Here is a 26036-nt window from a genome sequence, read left to right on the forward strand (position 1 = left end):
TTTGCAAGTCAACCTTACAATACGAAGCTGCAACTGCATGTGTTACAGAGAACTAACCACATTATCAATGTCACATGTCCAGAGAAAGGCCAGACCAGAAGAAATTAACAATTGCACACATTAAACCAACTCTTACCTATGATGCAGGAGGAGACATTTACTACGGACCCAGAGAGTTTGGAAGGATCAGTATTTTGGGGGCGGAAAACAGCTTTTAAGGAAAACTTCTCTCCCTTTTCAGGCAGAAACGCAGTCTGAGATTCACTGGTGCTCACGGACTCGTTGTTGTCTGCCTCATCATTTGTACTAGCCATCTGGTACGCCAAGTTCGGCTGCTCCGGTTGGTACCTAAGAAAATAATAATAATTGGAACACATTAAGCACCATCCTATCACCTGTAACTACAGTGGTACCTCGTGTTACATACACTTCAGGTTACATACGCTTCAGGTTACAGACTCTGCTAACCCAGAAATAGTGCTTCAGGTTAAGAACTTTGCTTCAGGATGAGAACGGAAATTGTGCTCCGGCGGCGTTGCTGCAGCAGAAGGCCCCATTAGCTAAAGTGGTGCTTCAGGTTAAGAACAGTTTCAGGTTAAGAACAGACCTCCAGAACGAATTAAGTACTTAACCCAAGGTACCACTGTATAAGAGAGTCTCACTTAATATGTTTTCTTCCCAAACTGATTCCCGGGTATTGGAAAAAATGACTCTGAAGGAGAGGGTTGCTAAATACCACTTAAATCTTCTAAGCCAGTGGCTGTCTAGAATATTGCTCAGTATCCCCAGCAGGAAAGAGCACGGCCCACTGGTCACACCTACAAGCTGTAGGATTGGGCCAAGGGTGAATGTGGCATTGCAGGGTGGGGGAGACACAAAAAGGTGACACATCCCTGAACTAGTCTGATGAAGAGTTCAGGACAGCTCTGAAGCTTGCACACTGTATTACGATGTTTTGGTTGGCCTAAAAAACACACACACTATTGTCCCCATTTTGGAATTTTTAAATAAATAACATCTGGAACACCTGAGAACCATCTTCTCTGCACCGTAACACAGAAACGTTGTGCCGTACCTTAGCACCAACACGCAGGCAGCCACCAAGGAGTAAGCAAGAAGCGTCCCAATGGACATAAGGTCTACAAGATCCTTCAGGTCCAAGAGAAAGGCCATGACAGCTGGTGGGAGACAAAGAAGAGACAGATAATGCAGTGGGGTAAATCCATTTCATATATAAGACTAATTAGCCATGACAGTTCACTCCTTATTCATACTTTCATTCCAAGCAACCCAAGAGAAAGACAGGAGTCCTGTGCCTTGCACTGCATTTAAAGAAGTGTTAAATAAAGGCGTAAGAGAAGGCAGTGGAGACGACCACAACACCTCTTCTTCTTGCCCTAAGACCCTGCTCCTAAAGCAGGGGGCATTTTGTATCTGTGGAAGCACCCTGTGACTTTTAGAAGCCTGATTTTCCACACAAATAAATATGAATACCAAGGCCAGCATTCAAAAAAGAGCATTTAAACCCCGGAAGAGATTTGCTTGTCCTGTTTTCGCAAACAGCAGCAGTCTGTTGAAGGCTGCTTATTAAACAGAGGCTCCGCTTGGCAGAGGAAACAGCAAAAAACAGTAAGAGTACATGTGGGTATGTTTTAATCCTGGTCCAATTCTTTGCATGATGCAACAGACAAAGGAACTGCCTGAAGCAATTCCAAGATGAGATGCAATCGCAACACTAAACTCTAGAAAGTACAAGGCATTCTCCTTGCATAACACTTAAGTGCTTTATTTGAGGAACTAATGAGAATGTGCTGAGGACTGGGGTGTTAGCTCGATCTGCTCATTTTAAAACAGGATTAGCTACTCAGTCCTTTCTTCACGGATCTTGGGGTCTCACCTGCAATAGCTCCCGAGGTTATTGTAGCCATCATCGGAGTCTTTGTCTTCTCATTAACACGAGCCAAGAACTTGAACAGTAGTCCATCTTCTGCCATAGCGTAAATAACTCTTGGCATTGGAAACATGGACCCAAGGAGACTAGAAAGAGACAAGGGCATAAGCTAAGCTCATCTTGCATTCACGAGGCAAACCGTCACTGCAAAAACAATCTAGCAATAGAGTCTTTATCTCTACTTTAAGGAAAATTACTTTCTTTAGGAAACCAACACCAGCACCTAAAGAAGGGATTTGTCATTTATCAAGCAATGGAAGACAAAGGGAAAGTTTTGCCATCTTGCAGTTGCGAGATCTAGATGTTTCTCCTTCCTTCCCATTCCCAGGGGCCACAGGATGCACAAAACAGCTTTAGAGACATCAGGTCTACCAACTTATTCTAAACCCAGTTAGCCAGCCATATCAGCTGAGCCATATAAGCTCCTACAAAGAAATGGTTCATTTTTGACTCCATAGCAAGGCTGGTGTTAGGTCACTGCCCTTAGACTGAGTCACACCAGTGACCCTCTAGCTCAGAATTGTCTATGCCAGTGTTCCTCAGCCTTGGGTCACCCATATATTTAATCTTAGCCACTGGCCAGGGATGATGACAACTGTAGTTCAGCAACATTTGGGGAGTCAAGGTCGAAGAACATCCATCCATGCTGGCCACCAGAAGATCTCAAAAGTTTTCAGACGGGGTTCTTCCCCAGCACTGCTGGGAGATTACAGGGACAGAGTATCTTGCAGGCAAAGGAAGCACTCTTGAGCTACAACCCTTCACCTATCATGGAAGGGATTTTTTAAAAGCCTCTCTCTGTGTGTGTCTCTCCCCCTTGCCACAATCTGCATCTATGATATTGTGAAATGAGGCCAAGACAAACACAAGCAATCTCAAAGGGTCTATGTATTCTGGGCATTTACATCTTAGAACAGGGCAGGTGAGCACAAACCCCACTGAGCAAGTAGCAAAGGAAGCCCCAGCATCTTACCTTGTGGATAAGGCACAGAGTGAACCAACAGCCACTGCATAGTTTGCACCATCCCATCCCACATACTTAAAAGCAACAGGCAGGGGGCTGTTTTTATCTAACATGTAGTAAGGCATCATGAGGGTAAGAGCAGCCGACACCCCGAAGTATGCAACAAAGCAAATCAGAAGCGATGCAACGATTCCTATTGGAATTGCTTTCTGGGGATTTTTCACTTCCTCACCTACGAAAAGAAAACAGCCACAAAGACTGAAAATGTTATTACAGAAACAATGAATGGAATCAATCCTTTCTTTTAGCCGTTATCTCCCCCTTGCAACCCGATGAAATAATGGGGGGGGGGAGCTGAACCTATATTCTCCTTCAATTCAAGGGGTGCCAAGAAGCTTCAGTTGCAGGGAGTTTTTGAAGGGGCTCTTTACTTGTTAAAATGCCATTTCCTCTCTTGTGCTTTAAAATATTATTTTGCAGAGTCAAATTTTTAGCTTTATTTTAGTTGTGTATATATACTGCATTGTATTGCTTTACCTATCAAGGTGTCCCAAACTGTTTTACAGTAACAAAATACACGATCTATGAGAAATTCAATATGAAAAAAATATTTTCCAAGACCTTTTCTCCACCCTACAACTTTTGTTGATATTTATCAACTATGAGAGCTAAACATTTTATTTTTTTTTAAATGGAACCTAAGATCTTCGAAGGTACAGATAGGCAAATTTAGCCTTGTGGGATCTACTTTGGGTGCTGCTGTTTTTTACCATAATCAGATGGTCCTGGGTGCAAAACAAGGGTGTTGGTGTTGGGGGGGCAGAGGGAGAAGAGGGACAGTTGCAAAATCGTGTCTCTAATGATTAAAGCAATTAACTAAGGCAATACAAATCTACTGAGGTACAGTAGATCAGCATGAAGACATGGCCAATGGCAACCAATTTATGCTCCTATTTTGCAAGTGGGGTTCATGGAGGCTGAGAGAGAAATGATTAGTATAGTACAGGGCCAGATTCTGAAGACCAGCTTTCCACACTACCCCCATCAATTTTCACTTGCTATTGTGAAACAACAGAGCTGGAAATCCTTGGCAATCTTCAGTAAATTGCCAAGAGATATATCGGTAAATCCAAATTTACCTTCTGCCCACCCCCCACCCCTGTTCTAAGGGAACACAATAATTTTAAAAAGCATTTCAGTGAACTCATTCACCTGCGGGTCATACGATGGTCAACAGCAAAAATCTACTGTGCATTTTATTAAAAAATAAGGTTTTATTAAAGCTTTTTTCATAATACAATAAGATAAAGGAAACTAATCTAAACAAAAATAAAACCAGAGAAAGAAAGTGAGAATAAAATGCAGAGTCCTCTCTCAAAGGAAGCTCTTAACCCTTATCTCAGACTGTGCAAAATTCAACTGATTGGCTGGCATGGTCTACTATGAATGCTATGCTATGCACATGTACCTGGGAGTGTCCTACTGAATTCTATGGGGATTACTCCTGAGTAGACGTGTACAGGATGGCACTGCACAACGATAATCAAGCAAGGCTGAAACAAATAATAATGACTGCAATCTGGAACTCCTTGAGGTGACTGCTATTGCGCCTGTCACACTGATGTACCGAATCCTTTCTTCCCCAAACTAATTTGATGAGAAAGAAATTTAATGAACTCTTCTTCGGATATGCATGTAACCTATTAAGCAATTAAATAGAAACCTTATTTCCTTCAGTACCTAAAAAAGTGTAATCGTACTGACATTTTGCAATATGTGCATTTAATTCAGTTGATGGAATTGCCTTTTTAAAAAATGACAACCACATTGCATGATATCTAAATATAGAAACAAGTGGGTTTTTACATATTGCAGAAGAGGGGTTATGATCAGATTAAGAGATTAACTCTTCATAGGCATCTAGAATATGGCTCAAAAAAGCATAATTGGTTATAATTATGGACCTGGAGATAAACTCATCAGAGGTCAAGTTATCATGCACAACTTAGTAAGTTCTGATCATCTCCTTTACAAAAGACCAGACACAGGACATGCAGGAAGTTTGTGTCGCAAAGAGGCATTCATGCAAACATGAGATCACATACAGCATGAAGGTCACACTTTACCATTTGATTCTGCTGAACCCACAGTCTAACCCTTAACATCTAATGTGGATCTACAGGACTTTGCTAGTTTTAAATCCACCTAACATTATAGACTTGTAAGGCTAAATCTCCTCCCGGAAAAGGAGTCTGCATTTAGCACCTGTTGAATCTTGCAATGTGTGAGTAGCTCACTTTTGCTGCATTCTTATGATAAAGAAAAAACACAGTGGAAACACTGAACTGGTGTATGCTGTCAAAATCACCCCAACACTTCACTCTTCTTCTGTTCCTGCCTTGCTGCTGAGGAACAAGCCATAGTCTGGCTTGTCATGTTGTCCATACCTGGACTTGTGGTTTGCTCCTCTCCCATAAAACCACAAATGGTATCCAAGAACTCTGCTCATTCACATTAAGCCACAATTTATTTCAACTATAGTTTAATGTGATGTGTGAACCAAGTCCCAGTGGCCTAAACTGCACAAGGAAGTTGGCAGAACTGAAACAAAAGTCAACCTTGACTAGAAGGAAGGAAGGAAGGAAGGAAGGGAGGAAGGGAGGGAGGGAGGGAGGGGAAGAGTGACAAGAAGACAGACTAGAGCCTTGGGGTGTAAGAAAAGGTCAAACTTAAAATATTTTAGGCATTTTTGGTCATTTAGCCCTTAACTTATCAACTCTCCATGGCAGCTGCATGATATAATCAGTGAACTTTACCCAGTAGTTTGACGCAGAAGACCCGCTGAAATCAATGGACCAATCTTAGACATATCCATCTGTTTAAATGGTCTACTCTGAAATTGGCTACAGCTCAGTACAATTAAATTAACTGAAATTGTACTCAAGAGATACTTAGCCATGAAAACCAGGCAGGTTGCTAGCTTTATGGAAAGAGATTCCACGTGTGTACCAAAAAGTATATTTTCTTGAACAAAAGACTATATAGCCCAGACAAACTTTGGTGTATCCTGGCCACATCTTTGCCTTGCAGAAGAGGCTTCAGCACTGTAGGTGCTCGGAGGAAAGGGTACACATCTTCTGACTGGCAAGACAATGCTGATGTTCACAGGTTTTCTGATTTCTGGCTTATTGTGGTTTGCCATGGAAGAGCACTATGCTACCATCTGCTCCCAAACCATAATCCCCGTTTTGGATGCAGCAGGAAGCCAGAACTTCCTGATATATTTATCCCGCTTGCACCAGGGAAGCCGGGATCAGGCAGAAAGAAGGAGCACAGTGCTTGTTCCACAGTAAACCATGGTAAGCAAGAAACGCTTGCTTATTGTTGTGTGCAAGCATGGCTGGAGTGTTTGAAGCCACGACCACAGAAAGGCAGCCGATTTGGAGAACAGAATAAAAAAAACCTGTTTGCTTTGTTTCACAAATTTAATGTAAACATTTTTTAAAAAAAAATCCCTTTCCCCAAACACTGAGTGGGTGAACAAGAAGTGACTGTTCTTTGTTAAGTTATCACCTTCTGATCTTTAAAAGGGCTCCCTTGTACAGAAAGTACATTTAGTAAACAAAAGCAATTAGTTAAAAGACAATCTATCTACTAGAAGTTCTTCAGCTATTACTTTCATGCCTCTTTGCAGGACTGCCCCGGCTTATAGGTGTCCACCCACAACTTTGCTAATGAGGGAAGAACTGCCACGTTTTCCTTTGGCCCCCATTCCCCAATCTTTGTGATCTCATGATCAGCAACATACAAAGAAGGCTGAACTGTGGGCAGAATTCATAATGAAGTACAGTGTTTTATTCACTGTGAGTCCTGGGTTCTTACCTGTGGTGGCAATGCAGTCAAATCCTACAAATGCATAAAAGCATGTTGCTGCCCCCGAAAGAACTCCAGATATTCCATAGGGCATAAACCCACCAACACCATGTTCTGGAATGGTTTCACTAAAAACAGGCAACAAGAGATGTAGGTTATTCCTCTCAACAAGATTAATAGATTCAAAGGACAGTTTGCAACACGCTGATTTCAAGAGGAAGAATTGCCTCCAACAAGACATGCAGTTGACACATCAATGGTCCATCCATAGTAGAGATGTATGCTGGTTTTACACCAGTTTTAGTTGCAGGTGAGGATTACTGCCCTCATGTCCTGATCTGGGCTTCCCACAGGTGTCTGACTGGCCACTACAGGAAACAGGATAGTAGATCGGACACGCTTTTGGGTCCAATCCAGCACAGTTTCACTGTCGTGGCGTCCCTCAATGAATCTTGAGAACTGTAGATTGGTAGAGACACTTAGAGAGCCAGTGTGGTGGACTCGTAATCTGGGGAACCGGGTTCGTGTCTCCGCTCCTCCACTTGCAGCTGCTGGGTGACCTTGGGCCAGTCACACTTCTCTGAAGTCTCTCAGCCTCACTCACCTCACAGAGTGTTTGTTGTGGGGGAGGAAGGGAAAGGAGAATGTTAGCCGCTTTGAGACTCCTTTGGGTAGTGATAAAGCGGGATATCAAATCCAAACTCTTCTTCTTCTTCTCAGATCTGTATTCTGCCCACTCCAACCCCTGTCCAAAGCACAGTTCCCAGAATTCCTTGGGGCAAGGCACTGACTATTAACGTTTAAGCCATTTAGCAAACTTTGGGGGTTCTGTACCCTGCTAAAAGCACAAAACCTGTAGATTTGAGATCATCACAAACCACAGCACACGAAGGCTATAATACTCCCAGTGGACACAGGAAATTATATTAAAATCAGTGGGACTTACTTCCAAGTAGGCACAGATAGGGTTGAGTAACACATTTTGTTATTATCTGGAGATTATTATTATTATTATTATTATTATCATCATCATCATCATCAACAGCAACCACAATACACTTAGGCTAATTTGCAAAATGTTTTTGAAACCATTCAGAAACCTTTTTTTTCAAAAAGAACTTTTGATTTCCTATTGTTAAATCTAGCAAAACTTTGTAAGTCACAGAGAAGATTTGAAACATCTGACTGCTTCTTCAGAGGTTTTGGCCAAAGGATGCAGAGCTTAAATTCACAAAGAGCAGTGCAAGAAAATCAAAAGGACACCTCAGAAGTTCTTTACTTGGACAGGCCTTCCCCCAACCTGGTGCCCTCCAGATGTTTTGGACTAGAACAGCCCCAGCCAGCACAGCTGGGGCTGATGGGAGTTGTAGGGCAGCAGGTTGGGGAAAGCTGGCTTGGACCCTAATTCTGTACTGAATGTGTCCTCAATAATTTTAGCCTGGCAAGGCCTTCACTACGACGCCCAAAATAATCATATGCAGTTGCCAGAGCGTTTGTTCCTAGTTCATTTTGTTCCAAGTAGGCTCAATGTTTTACTATTTTTCTTTGTGCGTTCAATAGCAGAGTGCTTTGGCTCTGTGCTGCATAGAACAATCTATACGCAAACTGTTTGTGTTGAACAATTCTGCCCTGCAAAAACGGAATTGTGGCTCCTTAAAGACTAGCAAGTTGGTTGAAAGTGCCAACTCCAATTAAGCAATGGCCACTTAATTGTATTCCACCCTCAGTCACTTGACAGGGACAGAGAAACTTCCCCCCATAATTTCCCCAGTGATGACTTGTCATAGCCACATGCTGGCCGTGGGCAGGGCCAAATCCAATGGCGAGTGGAGCAATTCTGGTTCAACCATGGTTCTGAACCAATCACTTACAGAGGCTAGCCCTTGCGTGAAACCCATATGGAGAAACGTTCTATCTCCTGGATGGACCCATTTCTTTTCAAAAGCTCCATACCTCATCCAATTTAAAAGGCCTATATTTTGTTTCCAAATGTCACAGACATGCTTAATTAACTCAAGCATAGCCAAGAGGCATTGTTACGTAAATCTAGCAACAACTCCTAAATCCAGTTATGCAAGGCTGGGTGATGAATGCCCAACAGATGTATTTAGGACTCTACTGAACAGCCCAGAACGAAATTGCAAAGCATCTCTATACGGCTGTCACCACTATTCCTAAGCAAAGGAAATGTTTCCCTAGAAGACGAAAGTGGAGGAAAGTGCAAGTAGCAGGTGTGAAAGGAAGGTGGTATTACATTACCAACCTCTCAATATATTTATTTATAGAAGGATTTGTGCACTGCCTCCGGAAATAATAATAATAATAATAATAATAATAATAATAATAATAATAATAATAATAATAATAATTTATATACCACCCTATACCTGCAGGTCTCAGGGTGGTTTACAGAATAAAATCAAAATATAAAACCACAACATCCATAACCAAAATAAAAACAACCACCCAACAACTCCCCCCCAAAAAAACATTTTTAAAGAGCATAGGGTGTCAATCAAATCAACCAAAGGCCTGGTTAAAAAGGAACATTTTTGCCTTGTGCCTAGAGGTGTATAATGCAGGCGCTGGGGAGAGCATTCCACAGACGGGGGGAGCCACTGCAGAGAAGGCCCGTTCTCGTGTTGCCACCCTCCGGACCTCTCAAGGAAGACACACATGAAGAAGGGCCTCAGAAGATGTACAGAAGATATACAACAGTAGAACTAAAAATAACAATCGCTGCGATATATCCAAACATTTAAAACATGGGCCAATTAACACACATAAAGAGCAGTGCTATATAAAAGCAGCATCGCAGATCAGATCCTGCTCCTGGCAGTCAAACTCTGCAGAGAAGCTCTGATCCTAGGAGACAGGGCAGTGGCCGGTGTCCTGAGCCAGGGCAGACAAAAGGCACTCTGTGTGCCCTAGCACGGTTGAGAAGAACCCTCACAGTGTTTCATAGGAGATGGTCAAAGGAGGAGTCCTCTGCTACTGGAAATATCGAGGCAGACTCATAGACTGAATTTCTGAAGGATTCTAGCAAATAAGCCTACAAACATGTGTTACTGCATGTTAAAATAAAACTGAACCTACTTGTGTGAAGGATCCGAGATGTTTTCTGGGATCTGCCAGTGTTTAATCGATCCCTTCACAAACCCCGACACTATCACAAAGCCCAAGACAAGGACGTTGATACAAGTGAAGACTTTGTTAACCATTGCAGATTCTTTCACACCAAAAGTTAGAAGTCCTAGAAAATGTACAGTGGATAATTAGACAAGCTCTATCAACAGCAAAGGTATTTTGTCTCTGGAAAGATCAGCGCTTTCATGGGTGCACAATTTGCCATGCTGATAACCCGTTACATTCTTTTTAGCACAGTGAGTTGCCCCAAGGCTCGATTCAGACATTACAAGCAAATACAGTCTTGAAGTCATAAACATGCTGAGCTCACATGCTCCCTCTTACTCCTGTTTGCTTCGGTTCTTCTCATCTCTTCCCTCTCATTTGCAATAGCCATCCTTCCCCACAGAAATTACGGAGGAGGTGGGCATACGAATTCCACCCTTGGTTTTTTTGCCCAGGCTTTCCGTGACCTGCACAATCAGAACCTGATCTGTATGTCTGAATCCCCTAATCCCAATTTTAATGGTTTTAGGCTGCGTTATTGTTTCTTTAAAAGAACTGTACACCACTTAAATACTGTGAAAATATTAAGCGGTTTATAAATCGTTACAAACAAATCAATAAAATCTCCTGGGAGGTTCGAGAAACAGAAACCATCTACAGAGTTTTTAACAATTAAATATGGGACTTTAGAGAAATGTTGGGTTAGTTTGGTCTTCTTTTTAGGGCCAATTCAATTGAAGAAGTCAACCAGTTTGCCCATTCAGAGTATTAGACAGTACTCTGAATGGACAAACCAATTGACTTCTTCACTCATTGTGGTATGCTATGAATACGCCCACATAGAAGGCAACATTGCAACTCCAAGGCAGCTTTCTCTAACCTGGTACAGGAGTGGCTCAACCAGTGGATGGGGCCACAGCAAGTGTCTCCAAGCCAGTGGTGCTTTTGCCACTTAACAAGGGAGGATGGGGCAAGGCAGTGGCCAGACAGGGGCTGCTTGGGTGCACCAGCAGGAGCATCAAATTGTCTCCTCCAGGGCATCTCTTCAGTCCTGGCCACGTCCCTCCTGGAAAATGGCAGCAATGCTACTGCCTGGAAGCTACTGCTGTAACTCCTCCACAGAGGCTTTTCCCGCCCTCCACACTTTTTTAGATAAAATTCCATCAGCCCCAGCCAGCATAACTAGTGGTCAGGGATGGTTATACCTGCAGTCAAACAACACCTGGAGGGCACTAGGTTGGGGAACGCTGCATATGGCCACAAACTAGAGGGCCTACACAAGAAGCTCCAGGCATCAAAAAAACAGACTTTGGAGGCTTTTATTTTCCACAATAGCAATCCACTCACAAGTTCAACTGGGCCACTGTTCGACATATGCCAAAATATACCAGGGAGAAAATTAGTTTGTCCAGTTTCATATCCAGCACATTTTGCATGCGTCTTCAAGGCTGGGTGGTTTCTCCTTTTTTAAAAGAATAAATTCTGCGCTCACTAAATAAATAAAGTCCATGCAGCGTTTCAATGTTTTGACTGTTGTAAGATAAACAGCCATCCACCAGCATGATGGCAGCCCTGTCTTCTTTCCCCACATCTTCCTGGCTGGAGCTCTAAAGGAATTGGCAGACTGTTGAAGTTAACAAATCCAAGTTCTTCTGCAGCGTTTGAAGACTTCCAGCTTGCCTCCTCCTCCTCTACGGTAAGAAGCATTGTTGCTGTCTGACTCCCATTTCCACTAAAGCGCCTACAGCGCCCTTCTTTTATCAAAGCAATTTCAAAGGGAAGGTGGCTGCTGCAGTCCCAACTCTGCTAGCTTTCCAATAGGTCAACCTGACACTTGAGGCAAACAAAGCAGCTTTGAAAGCAAGGCTAGGGTTTTGCTCTTCCTGGGATTGCCAACAAAGAGAATGCAGAAGGACAACAAATTCTTAGTCCAGAAAAACTTCCCAAACCAGCTTTCTCTCTCTGTCTTACCTGTTAAGATCAGGATAATGAAAACAGAAAAGACGTCTGGATATTTTGCTAGAATACCAGGAGCATTCATGGACATGTACTGTTGGAAGAACATTCCAATATGCTTGCCTATGAGTTCGTCAAACGTTGCGCTCCATGCTCGGGCCACACTTGATGTCCCTGTCAGAGAATAAATATTGGGAATTGCTTAGTTGCTTATTTAATACCACACTATATCCATTTATTTCAGGGTAATTTGTAAACATAAAAAACCCACAGTTGGCTATGTAGTGCAACTGTAAATCAAAGAAATTAACAGTGGAAGATTTGGGGCAGGGACTTCTAGCGCTGTGATTTATATGCCAAAACTACACAGGGACTGTTGTCAATCCTCACATGGATTCTTCAAGTTGATAATCCAAGGCATTAGGGTCGGGGATTGGAGATTGTTGGCAACTATCCCCCCCCCCAATACACATTTATTATTATTATTATTATTCACAAACAGAAAGAAAATGAAAGACATAGTTACAATTCATAAACCATATTTTACCAAACCCGAACTCATGTATACTAATAAAGTATATATTTGCAGCCATGTGGCTTTCCTCCACCACAACTCGACGTTCTTTACTGCATACTCTTATTTACATTATGTCCTTATGCTGACTATTTTATTTCTATTAATAATAATAGAATCATAGAATCATAGAGTTGGAATAGACCACAAGGACCATCGAGTCCAACCCCCTGCCAAGCAGGAAACACCATCAGAGCACTCCTGACATATGGTTGTCAAGCCTCTGCTTAAAGACCTCCAAAGAAGGAGGTCTTACCTTGTTTACCTTGTCAAGTTTACCTTGATTTAGTTCCTTTTTACATACTTGTTCTAAGCATATCAATATGTTTTCTTTAGAACAGTGTTTCTTCATGTAATCTTCAAAACATTGCCATTCCTTCCTTAGATTCTGATTAGACTGATTTCTTATGGCTGCCGCTAGTTTGGCTAATCCTATAAATTCATATAGTTTATTTATCCAATCTTCCTTTGTGGGGATAGTATCCCCTTTCCAGTTCCTAGCAAGTAATAGTCTGGAAACGGCTGTGGCATATAAGAATAATCTTTTCTTATCCTGTAGTATGTCTTTGCCTAAAATGCCTAATAAATACGCCTCTGGCTTCTTTTCTATCGAAATTTTAAACATCTTCTTTAATTCCTCGTGAATATACCCCCAGAAGGTCTTTACTTTCTCACAGCCCCACCATGTATGTCCCATTCCTATGCCCATCCCTCAAGGCTGCCACATACACTTGCTTCTATTAATATACAATAAGCAATGAGGGAAGCCTCTTTCCATCAAAATTACCTTTATTGGCTATGCAAACACTCATGGTTAGACATATATAGTCGTTGATTTATTGGCAAATCCATTCAAGGACTTCTAGCGGATGAGGTCCACATGCTTAGCCCTCATTAACTTAATTCAATTCTCTATCCTCTGCTTTGGAATCTATTGAACAGAACCTTGTACTCTGTTCTGTCTCCACCCCCAATATTCAGCCTGGACACTGAGGACTAGCGCTGAGGGCCTTCCCTCACTGCGAGAAGTGAGGTTGCAGGGAACTAGGCAGAGGGCCTTCTCGGTAGTGGCACCCGCCCTGTGGAACACCCTCCCATCAGATGTCAAGGAAATAAACAGCTATCTGACTTTTAGAAGACATCTGAAGGCAGCCCTGTTTAGGGAAGTTTTTAATGTTTGATGATTTATCGTGTTTTTAATATTCTGTTGGGAGCCAACCATAGGGTATAAATAATAAATAATAATAATTATTCCAATTCTGTAACAAACAGTATACTCCATTAACATGTTTACAGCACCGGGGGAAAGCAAGATAGCTAAGGCATCTTACCGCGAGCCCATCTAACCTTGGCCAAGAAATATTCTTCTCAAGAGCAGCATAGTATACAGGGGCCAGGGGCTACTCAGAAAACTCAAGAGGTGTGGTCCATAGAAGCGCGGTGAGAAAGGGTAGTAGGGGCAGCAGATTCCACACCACGAATTCATCTCTTCAAGATGGCCTCCCCATTTCAAAAGTTAACAGGGACAGAGTGTGGGCAGACCAGATAGAAACAACAGCCATGCTGCAAAGCTCATGGGGGAAAGTTTGCCTTTCATCGCAACACAACTGCACATAGTTTTACATAGGCTGGAGCATTAGAAAGAAGTCAGGATCCAGGAATTTAGTACCAGAGAGAGGAAAGCAAGAAAAGCTGGTTGCACGAGGAAGCAAGGCAAGACTGACCACTTCTTCTCAAACCGGGGCTGTCCCACCTTTACTGTGGCCCAAATTACTGACTTCAGGCAACTGCTATAGCCATGTGAGCCTCAGTTACTCCCACTGGGCTAATGCACTCTGGTTCCCACCATCCCTGACCATTGGCAATGCTTGCTGGGGCTGATGGGAATAGGGTTGTCCAACAATTCTTTATTTTATTCCTGCATTGCAGGGGGTTGGACTAGATGACCCTTGGTATCCCTTCCAACTCTACAATTCTATCATAAAAATTTTATACTGCTTGATTCGGGCGGATGGGACCTCAAAGCAGTTTACAATATCTAGGTGGCACCATTTTGGAGGAAGTGATTCAAGAAGCTGTCAGGTTGCTCAGTTCTATAACCCAGATGACCACATGAACGCTATGGGCTGGGACTAAGATTATGCACAGTGCTAAAAATGAACGCATTTCACCCTTCAGTATACTGTTTGTGACTATTCGCTGACCACTCGTAGAATGCACTTATGTCCAGTTCTTAACCTACTAAACAAAGCTTTGAGGAACTGCCTGAAAGGAGGAAGTTATGGCGAGGGCCCATTCTCTGATCAACAAGAGTTGTGTTTTGCAACATTTATAAACACCTACAAAAGCAAGGAAATTCCTTAAAATGATGTGCATGAAAACCAAGGAGATGTAAATAAATAGGGAGCTTTTGAAGTTCAAGATACATTCCCTCCACACCCTTCCCTACAACACCACTCCTATTTCTCTCCTTAAACAAATTCTATCCTTAGAATGAATTCATGCTGTGCTTCAGCAAGTATTTAAAGAAATACAAGCAAAACATTAATATCTATCCTCCCACCTTAACACACACAAAACTAAATGCCTTCTCCTTGCAACAAAAACTGCCCACTGGAAGACTGTACTAAATAGCTTGGATATCATCAAAGACCAACATTGTTCAGCTACATTCCAGGAACCGCCAAGCAAAAACCTGCTTTGAGCGGATTTCAAACCACAGTCGCTATAATGATGCAGAAGTCCCTGAAGGTGCTCCTGGGTAAGTGATGCAATGTCAACATGTTAAATTAATCTTGCTGTCTGGGCATAAAAAAAGAAGTTGTTCTAAATGAATATGAGGCAATAAACACCCCAGTTCCCTAGGGACACTACTACAAGGAAAGCCAATTCCTCAATGTTCAACAAAATAAATTTATCAAATTGCATGAACTGTACAAATATTTGGTCTAATAAAAATCAAAAGAGCTTCACTGAGACAATCTACACTTCCAGAATAATTATGGGATACTGCCTTATAGGGACTGTGCCATTTCGGCCTGTAGATTGGGGCGGGGGGGGAGGGATCACATTCTTATTTGCTGCCTCCGTTTTGAAAATTCTATGCAAGCTTCTAAAACACACATACACAAAACCCCTAGTACATCAATGAAAAAGGCCTACCTCCCTCCTGAATGCACCAGTTTCCTACGCACCAAATTTTTTATATAAAAATGCATTTAAGCATGCAATGTCCTCCTACTAACCGGGCCTTAATTTTCACTCACCCTGTTCATTCTAAAGCCCTATTAATTCATTCAAAAGGATGTGCAGGGCATGCATGTGCTGGCAGCCACTCCCCAATGCTCCAGTACACACCAGGCACACCCTCTCCTCCCCAAACCCTTCCCGTGTCAAGCTCTGAAGGGGCTTGCAAGCATGCACACACAACCTCCCTTCAGCATCAAGGGTGGAGCAGACATACACCTGCTCCCTTCTACCTCGTTTAAGGCCTCATGCATTCAAAAGAACACATGAATAGTCTAATTAACTTCCTATAGAACTTTGCATTCAGCCCCCTCAAACTTGAGCTGTATACAGACATTATACTCACAAGTGAACATATGAGACACGTCTGCTAGCACCAGCACCCCTGTCATCCTACGCAAGTTGGAAGGAAAGCATCTCCAGCAGGGAGATGTAGGCTCAAAGTAGCGCAGCATTCTCCAGGCAGTCTCCATGACGACAAGAGGCTCCCTGCTGCAGACAACCGTCCTCACCTGATGGCGAGGATGCGCATCCACCATCTCACCCCCCTTGCATGTCCTACTGAAGAGCATAATGCCCGAATAAGACTTCTAGGATCCATCAACCTACATTCTTTATGTACATCAACTTTCCTCGAGCATAGTGCCTTCCAGATGTGATGCTGGGATTCCCAACTCCCATCATTCCCGACCACTGGCTAGACTAGCTGGGGACGATCACCTGGAGGGCAACAAGTTGGAGAAGGCTGGTGTGCATCACATTGCTGCAACGTTCCCTAGGTTCCTCGCAAGAGCCGGTCGATAGGTGGTGACTCAAGTCAGTTTCTGCACTACTCCGCTGAGTCCTGGCTTCCCTTAAAAACAGCACCTACTGACTTCCAGAGAAGTCTCAACTGCATCCACACAAGTCAGGTGGGGTGAGATGTATTTACCTTAGAACCCACCCAGACCAGAATGTGGGCACTTAAAACATAAAAGTGTATGTAATTGTTCCTGAACAGGAAGTTGTTAGAGACAACAGTCTTATAGTTCTCGCTTCCTGGCCTAACGTATTGCCTGATCTCTTTTTACATATGCTTTCATTATCCCTTTCATCTCGCTTCCTCTCTCCCCGCCTCACAGCCCCCCACTCCCCATTTTGCCACCAACACCCTCAATCTGACACACACAGCGAACTCCACCCAACACTTCCCTGCTCTTATTATTCCACTCACTCTTCTATCAAGGTTATATTTTATCTTTCGCAAGTTATTTCCTCCATAATAAAGCACACAGACACAAGGCCCTGGGCTCTGCATTCTGAAAGTGGGTGAGGCAAGAACTTGCAGCTGCCAGAAGCAAGGCCTTCGCAGCACTTGCTCTCCAACCTGATGATGGAAGGGAAGATGGGATACAAATGCAATAAACGGGTTCAAAATCTCTACATGCTTTTACAAAGCTGAAAGGCACTCCCGGCTTTAATTATGTTGCAGAAAACGAAGCACTGGCAATTTCTGTGTTTTCTGGCTTGATTTTAACTACTATCCTACTTTTCTTCTTTTTTTTGTAAGCAGCTTCGAGTTTCAGAAAAGCAGCATAGCAACATTTTAAGCAATCAATCAATCAATCAATCAATCAATCAGATGTATGCATAGTGATAAATGTTCGTTCACATGTGATCTGTCCCCTTATCAGGTGGTCCCTTTGTGGATTCTGAGAGCACTAATTATCTAAGAGGAAAAGAGGAATCGTTTCACATTAAGTCTCCCCAACTCTTCAAATTGCTGGTCAGGAGGCAAAAACGAGAGCTTGCTTATGTGAAATCAATCCAACAGAGGAACCCAAACACAAATCTCCTTTTTGCTGGAACAGAAACTAAAGCTAACAGGGGGATTTCCACAGAAAGATTGGAGCAACAAGAAACTGTGGCCCAATCTAAACACCTGTAAGCCTACTTAAATGGGTTTAGATTACAGCCTTGTTATTTTCCTAGTGAGAGTGCTCCTTCACTCACTATCCGAGCCTGAGTCTGTTACAGAGTCCTCCTTATCCAAATATATTGCGCATTTCCTATTACAACATAGTAACTTGCACAAAGCGCTTTGAACTCTCAAAAAGGAAACTGCAGCTATAAACAGGGTATGAAATACAGTTTTTCACAGATCCTACTGTGCATTTTGCACAGTATAATTGGAGCTATGGCACAAAAAATTACCCACCAATGACATAGGAGAGAATTAGGTTCCATCCCGTGATGAAGGCCAGCAGCTCGCCGACGGTCACATAGCTATAGAGATAAGCTGATCCAGTCTTTGGGACTCTGGCACCAAATTCCCCATAGCAAAGTCCAGCCAGCACAGAAGCCAGAGCAGCAATCAGGAAAGAGATGACAATGGCAGGTCCTGCGTTTTCTCGAGCCACTGCCCCAGCAAGAACGTAGACTCCTGCCCCAAGCGTACTGCCTACGCCAAGGGCAACCAAGTCGAAGGTGTTGAGGCATCGCGACAGCCGGCTGGCCTCACTTGAGCAGTCCACCACTTTCCGACGAACCAGCTGCTGCCCAAAACTAACAAGTCCATTGTAGGCCATCTTCTTGATGAAACCTGGAAGGGTGGGGAGAGGGAAGAAGAGAGAACGTGCAAATAAATCACTTATCAGTACAGTGGTACCTCAGGTTACAGATGCTTCAGGTTACAGACTCCGCTAATCCAGAAATAGTAGCTCGGGTTAAGAACTTTGCTTCAGGATAAGAACAGAAATTGTGCTCCGGTGGCGCGAGGCCCCATTAGCTAAAGTGGTGCTTCAGGTTAAGAACAGTTTCAGGTTAAGAACAGACCTCCGGAACGAATTAAGTTCTTAACCCAACATACAACTGTATTTGAACCTTCCAAGTGTAAAGGGACTCCTGACCGTTAGGGTCCAGTCGCAAACGACTCTGGGGTTGTGGCGCTCATCTCGCTTTATTGGCTGAGGGAGCCGGCGTACAGCTTCCGGGTCATGTGGCTAGCATGACAAAGCCACTTCTGGTGAACCAGAGCAGCGCACAGAAATGCCATTTACCTACTTGAATTTTGACATGCTTTTGAACTGCTAGGTGGGCAGGAGCTGGGACCAAGCAATGGGAGCTCACCCCGTCACGGGGGTTCGAACTGCCGACCTTCCAATCGGCAAGCCCCAGGCTCTGTGGTTTAGACCACAGCACCACCCACGTCTCCTTCAAAGTGGTATTATGCAGAAATAGCTTTGTCCATACGCCATCATGCATAAAACAGGATATGCACAACCACAGAAGTCAGTCCATTGGTCCATTTAGCTCAGTACTGCCTACACTGACTGGCAGTAGCTCTCTGGGGCCCCCAGTCCCATCCGGAGATGCCAGGGACTGAACCAGGCCACATTCTGCACAAACTCCAATTTCCAGATTACTTTCACAGGCAGAAAGTGCATCACCCAAACATGAAGTTACCAGAGCATAAGTCACCATGGCTAGGCTATCTCTGTCCAGCAACACCCATAGCTACTCCATGCCACTCAAGGTCACCTGGGCCTCCAGGGACAAAGCTGGATCAAGGAGTATCCCCTGACTAAACTACCTGGTCTTTCAGGGGGAATGTAGCCCCATCCAGAACAAGTTGCCTATTCAATTCCCAGGCCCAAGTACCACCCAGGCACCGGACCTCTGCCTTGTCAGGATTCAGCCTCAGTGACGAAAGAGAAAAATTTATGGCTTTCAAACAAAACTGCATTTGATGTTTTGCTTTCCGTCACATTGAGAAGCATGCTTTTTTGCCAAATAGTAACCAGTCTCACTTCTGGGAAGTTCTGGGCACTTAGCCCACAACCCAACACATCTAGCTCTGTGCTGAACTGCAGTCCTTGTCTTCAAACAAATGATCTTGCTTAGTTAGGGTCAGGCAATGCTCTGTAACTTATGTGCGCACACAAACCAGCTGCAGAAAGCTGCTACCTGGACAAAGGATTACATTGGGAGACAGTATGCTTCTGAGTACCAGTCACTAGAAACTGCAGGAGGGGAAGAGTGTTCTGGAGCTCACATCTTACTTGCTGGTTTCCCACTGGTGTCTAAATTGCTCTTCCAGCCTAAAAGTTTGAATGCCTAGTAATTTTCAGAAGCAGAAGAAGAGTAGGAGCAAGATCTAGAGAGGACTAGAGTGGTTTTTCTGTGCTCTGCATAGCCTTTTGGCCTTCCCCATGTCTAGTAGAAGAATGCTAATATGGAACTATGTGGATTTAATTAAGCTTTTCTTCTTGCAGAATTTGGGTTATGTTAGTGCCTTTAAAAAATGCAGACATCAAATTGTGAGAAATCAGGAAGGGTGAGGCTAGACTGCCAGTTCTGAGTCCCAGTGACATCGTACGACTTTGAGACCTGTTGATTACTCCTTCATTCAAAACAAGCACAAATCCTAACTTTTCATCTTCTTTTCTAGCAACAGCAGATATTTTTTGCAGGAGGGAATCTGACCTTCAACAAAGATAAATGATTTTTTTCTTTAATGTAGATTCCTCAGTGAAGAGGTGACTAACTTTTTTCCTAGCTAGGAAATTCCCCCCTGCATGCTCCCCTCTTACAATCAAGAATGGGGAAGCAATTGTTTTTTCAAGAAGTGGGTTACTTTGAAATGCTGCTTATTTAAAACAAGCTGTTCCTGCATATGCAGGGGTCAGATATTCCAACCATGTGAACCAGATAGATAGAGAGATATAGATTAGATATAGCATATCCATTTATTGAATCCAGAAAGCACATTTGATTGGCTCATTAACATGCCCCCACGGCTACAAGCTCAGCCTGTTCTGCCTAGCCAGATGAATATCTGGTGATATTCATCACCAGAATGTACCTGTATGGGTTGAATAGCTTCAGCCAGCCATATATATACATATACATCAGGGGGTGCGGGTGGCGCTGTGGTCTAAACCACTGAGCCTCTTGGGCTTGCCTATCAGAAGGTCGGCAGCTCAAATCTGCACAACGAGGTGAGCTCCCATTGCTCTGTCCCAGCTCCTGCCAACCTAGCAGTTCAAAAGCATGCCAGTGCAAATAGATAAAAAGGAACTGCTGAGACGGGAAGGTAAACAGCGTTTCCGTGTGCTCTGGCTTCGTCACGGTGTTCCGTTGCGCCAGAAGCGGTTTAGTCATGCTGGTCACATGACCTGGAAAGCTGTCTGTGGACAAACACCAGTTCCCTAGGCCTGAAAGCGAGGTGAACGCTGCAACCCCATAGTCGCCTTTGACTGGACTTAACCGTCAAAGGGGCCCTTTACCTTTAACCTTTTTTACATTTACATGAAACCAACAGAAGCAAGGAACCGTTATCTCTGCAGTGTCCTGCTGGCTTAAATGCACTAGGATGTAAATTTCCTGTGGGAACAACATTCTGTTTATATGTATTTCACATTTCCTGAGGTACTTGCACTATGCTGAACGACACTGTACGTACAATAGATACTACTGTTTTCTTCAATACCTATGGGCATCTTTTGCCTCTCCCTCTCTCCAGTTAGAATGCTCAGCATTCATCCTTCCCTCCCTTCAGGTTTAAGCCAACCATTTATAACTATTCTGACCACATTCTTCTTTGAACAGGACCTCCCCAGCAGCTTTGCAGCGATTGCAACAAACCGCTCAAATTGCATCATCACCGAATGCCTCTTTCCTGCAGTGCTGGCAAATAGGCTTGAGTGACAGGCTGTGTGTGTGTGTGTGTGCTGTGCACATGTACCCACGCACCTTACATTTTAACGGTATTTCAGTAAGTGACAATATCAGAACTGAACAGCTTGTCAATAGAAAGCATTGCCATGGCAGCATCACCCACACACTTATTCGCCTTCAGACACTAATGTCAGTAATTTTATTTTTTAAAAAAGTGGGTGGGTATTGAGCCCAGAGTGGGTACTGACTCTTGCAATATATGTACACCTATTAATGAAAAGGCAATACAACTTACGTCGCTTGCATAACAGCTAAAATTATTGAATGGGGGGAGGGAATTCTTCAATAACCATATGAGAAATACTGCTTATAATCAAGCTTTCATAATTTTCACAAGAGCAAAAGCACATTCACCATGCTGTTCTACAAAGGGTCACAACGGTCAGGACCTAAAAGCTACATTCACAATATATACATTAGAGTTGATGTGGCTATGGAGCTACTGGTGTTGCTGGACTACAAATCCCATCTTCCCTGACTATTGTTAATACTGGGTGGGGCTGATGGGAGTTGGAGTCCCATAAGATCTGGCAGGCCAAAATTACCCCACACCTGATTTGTGGCTTTAATCTGCTGAAGATGCTCAAGATCCTGGCTTCAAAAGTCCCTGCACAAAGGAGATGATCATATGCAGTATATTCCTATATTAAAATCACATTTCCAAATCCTATACAAAAAAGAACTGAAGCTTTAAAAATGCTGGACTCAGAAAGGAATATTATCATCTATTGAAAAAGTGACTCATAACTGCTGCCTCACTCATACATAATTGAATGTGCACTGGTAGCTAATCGTTCTACTAGAAAATTAGGAATGTATATTCACAGAACCACAGAGTAGGAAGGGACCCTGAGGATCATCTAGTCCAACCCCCTGCAATGCAGGAATATGCAGCTGTCCCATACAGGGATTGAGCGTTATCAGCTCCACACACTAACCAAATTAACTATCATCTTTCAGATAGTTACCATTTATTCTGTATGAAGAAAAACAAGTTTAAGTTTAGCAGACTCAGCAGGGACCTGCGGCCAATACCAGCTCTAAGATACATTCCCAGAGGACACACTTTTTCAAACACCTGTTTGTCGCCTTCACATTTCATGTGTAAAAATGCATTATATAAAGAGGCTCTCAGAAAAAAACAAGTACTGAGAATACCGATTCATATCTCCGATATTTAGTGATTAGTGTCTTCAGGCTACACATTCTAAACCTATAGTGAAATCTGAGGGATCATTCTGGAACAGATGGTTTCGGAATTTAATCTGAGACTCTTAATTTGTACCACTTCTGTGGGTTATAAAGAAAATCTAAAAGGTGGAGACCCCAAGCAAGAGCAGAGAGTTAAAACTGGCTGTATAACTCCCAGGTTACCCTTTTAAGGAAGTGGTCTTTAATCTACACCATCTCAAGGAAGTGTACTTTCAATAAAATCCCTGCCACGTTTGATACACGGTGCATATCGTTCTTAGCTAAATAAGCTGACGATTGTGCATCTGAATAAGGCTGTTGTCTTTAATGCATAGGAGGTGGTTTCATTTTCTTTGTGGGCTGCAATTTTCTAAAAGAGAAAGAAAGAAAAGGCAGGCACAATCTGTGGGGTTGATTCAGAAGGCTAGGTAAAAGTGGAAAGAATTCTCAGTCAAAATGGAATGTTCAGATCTTCTAACAACAAAGGTCTTATGCATCCTGCTTTCTAGACATAATGAGTGTATATATTTGTGAGCGTGCAAGAGAGGGACATAAAACACAAGTATCCACACCCTAGCAATTTTCACTTTCCTTCTTAAAACCTTGGAAATGCAAGGTTTCTCTCTCTCCGGCTCCCCCCGCTCTTCTTTAAATACATAAATTTATATTTCTAGAGCATGATCAATGTACATAGAGCTTGGCAGTTTCCTAACACTTGTTCTGGAAGGAGGAGGGAGGATTTACGGTTTACAGTCTCCCAACCCAGCAGTTTTGTCTCTGTACCCGCCAGCACTTTAGATTTCCTCCCCACTAGATAGGGGCACAGCTTACCTGCAGAGTTCCTCAAGGGCTCCTAGGCCCTCTCTGTGCCACATAACTGTGGCAAAGATTCCTGCCACCACCACCAGGTTAGGAGGGAAACTGGGGTTTATTATGCTCGCCAGAAGAAAACAGCACACTTGCCACGGAAACTGCAGAACCTCATCACTTAACAGAAGGGAAGTTTAATGCAAACTTAGAAAAGGCGACGCAACCAACATTTACTGTGGCAAAACCCCCAAGGTGCAGAGAATGAGGCCTACTTCCCACTGAGGTGTTAAACCTGGTCTGCATCACTTCAGACACGCTGGTGGGATCCAAACATTTGACTGTTCTTCCAGAATTGTTGGGGTTTTTTTTTATGGGCACATAGAAACATAGCATGTCTAGAGAAATAGGGGAAAGGAAAAGTATTGTGTAGGTTAATGTTCATTCATGAAGGCTCCCTGCCATTTGAAATGTTATTGCCCAGATGAAGGTTTACTACCTCAGAGAGAACTAGGCCCGAGTTTTGAGGGGGGGGGGGGGGGAGACACGGCAGCATAAAAGTATCAGGTCATGCTGTAATATCGCCATGGAAACCAAGAATGCAAGTCCCACAAGCATCTCCTGCAAGCTGACTTAACCGGCAGGGCTCTACTGGACAATACGATTATAAAGAATGTGCTGCGCTTAATAGACATGGGGTTATATTGGAAGAACTTAGGCTGGCTAATAATCATCTGGAAAAGAGGCTAAATTCCACAGGGATGTTTTTAAAGGTACTTGCAAGAACTCTTAAAAAGGTACTGGAATGGATAGGCCACACAACCAATACTACCAAGCCAACAGGAGGCATTTATCAGCAGCACCCCTCTCTTAGCTAATTTTGTTATGTTTCCTAGTAATGAGGAAATGCTCCTAATTTTTGCACAATTGGGCATCCATTGGGCTATCAGCATATCCAGGGGATCACATACCTTATATACAATATTTTTTAAAATCCACATTAACAGCTCAGTGAGGAGAAGGTTCCACAGCTGTGGTGCCACCACTGAAAAGCCTCTGCCAAAGGATCTCACACCAGACAACTTATTCAGGACAGGGACTATAAAGAAAGCCTCACTGACTGGTTGTAATGTAGAGGCAGGTTGATACAAGAAAAGGTGCTCTTTCATTTGGGTCTCAGGTTCTTCAGGGCTTTAGATGCCAACCTAGAACTGGGCTCAGAAGTCAACAGGCAAACAGCTAAGCTGTTTAAGTAGTAGTGCCACAGGATAATTCCACAGTGATCAACTTAACCTTTGGAAGGTTCTTTGCATATCATTTTGTTTTTAGTGAATATTATTTGTACACCAATTACAATAAATTGACTGACAGGTAAGAGAGCTCAAAGTGATCTGCGGGGATGGGGCAATTTTGGATCTAACCTGCTGACCATATCCACTTCCTTTCCCTGGTTTAAAATCAAGATGGGTGGGGCTGTCACACACAAATTATGCACAGTGTGGAAAAAGCAGAAAAAGAAGGTTTTTCTTTCTGTCTCAAGCTGAATCTCAGAAGATTCAGAACATGTAAAATAGTACTGTAATAGTAATGCATAGTGAAACAGTGGAATTTGCTACCACAAAATGTAGTGACAGCACCAACTTATGACAGTTTTAATTTAAGGAGGGGTAGACACATTCATGGAGCACAGGATGAACACCAGGTGCTGGGAAAGATGAGAATGCTACTGTGTTCATGTTCTGCATGCTGGCTTCCCATAGGTATCTGATCAGCCACTTAGGATGCTCTATTAGATGCCTTTGCATCTTTTTACATTCTTAGGGCTGCAGCCTTAAATTAGTTCTACTAAATGTCCTACTTCCGTTTTAACATCTTCAAATTCAAAACAATGAACTCCAATGTTTGTTTTTTGATTTATTCCGTCCTGGAAGATTATAAATTGGCTTGCTCTTGCTATGATTTTAAATCTTTTATCCTACAACCACATGCGTTCATGCCTGCCTGCGTTACAAGTCACTTGCATGAACACGTTTATAATCAAAGACGGTTTCTTAAGTCATGCATCGCACTGTTTTGCATTTGCTTTGAAACTTCGTATTCCTTGGACCTCATGCATTATCCAAACAAAAGTACTTTACCCAGGACACTGTGTTTGTTTGACAGTACTACCTAAGGAACAACCAGTTTTTGTTAAAGCTCCTCCTGCAATGGAGAAGATAGCATTATTTTCCTGTGTATCAATAACTTTTGATAACAAACAATAGGAGTACTAAGAACCAGATGGTGACACATGGCAGACTGAAATTGTCTGTGAAGTCATACAAACATAGGAGGCTGCTGTCAGAGCAGTAGCTTAATATTGCCTGCACTAACAGACAGCAGCTCTTCAGGGTTTTCAGATGTCCAGGATTAAGCCTAGGCCTAGGGGATTTTGCATGCAGTGCAGTTACTGAGCTACAACCCTTCCACATATGTAAAAGCTGCACTACTGCTTTAAGTGATGCATTTCTCTCTGAGAAATCTTCCTGTCCATTATTTCCTTTATTGTGCTTTTGCCGATATAGGAAAACCATCTTGAGCAGGCTTGCTGTCTATTGAAAATCAACAAGTGTGGCTCCAATGGA

The 26036-nt window shown here is 43.0% G+C and overlaps 1 protein-coding gene across 3 annotated transcripts in view; it reads right to left on the minus strand.

Annotated features, from left to right (window-relative positions):
• Nucleotides 1-26036, minus strand: part of SLC7A1 (solute carrier family 7 member 1) — a 44302-nt gene that overhangs the window by 11499 nt on the left and 6767 nt on the right. For all 3 annotated transcript variants that reach the window (XM_028726411.2, XM_028726413.2, XM_077927108.1), the window contains exons 2-9: nt 17894-18277; nt 11892-12050; nt 9885-10041; nt 6798-6916; nt 2925-3147; nt 1898-2037; nt 1076-1178; nt 137-348 (exon numbers count right to left, since the gene is read on the minus strand). In XM_028726411.2, coding sequence (XP_028582244.2) covers nt 137-348; nt 1076-1178; nt 1898-2037; nt 2925-3147; nt 6798-6916; nt 9885-10041; nt 11892-12050; nt 17894-18263 — 1483 coding nt within the window. In that variant the 5' untranslated portion in view covers nt 18264-18277. The remainder of the gene's footprint in view (nt 1-136; nt 349-1075; nt 1179-1897; nt 2038-2924; nt 3148-6797; nt 6917-9884; nt 10042-11891; nt 12051-17893; nt 18278-26036) is intronic.

Source organism: Podarcis muralis, chromosome 4, assembly GCF_964188315.1.
Source record: "Podarcis muralis chromosome 4, rPodMur119.hap1.1, whole genome shotgun sequence".
Taxonomy (NCBI): Eukaryota; Metazoa; Chordata; class Lepidosauria; order Squamata; family Lacertidae; genus Podarcis; species Podarcis muralis.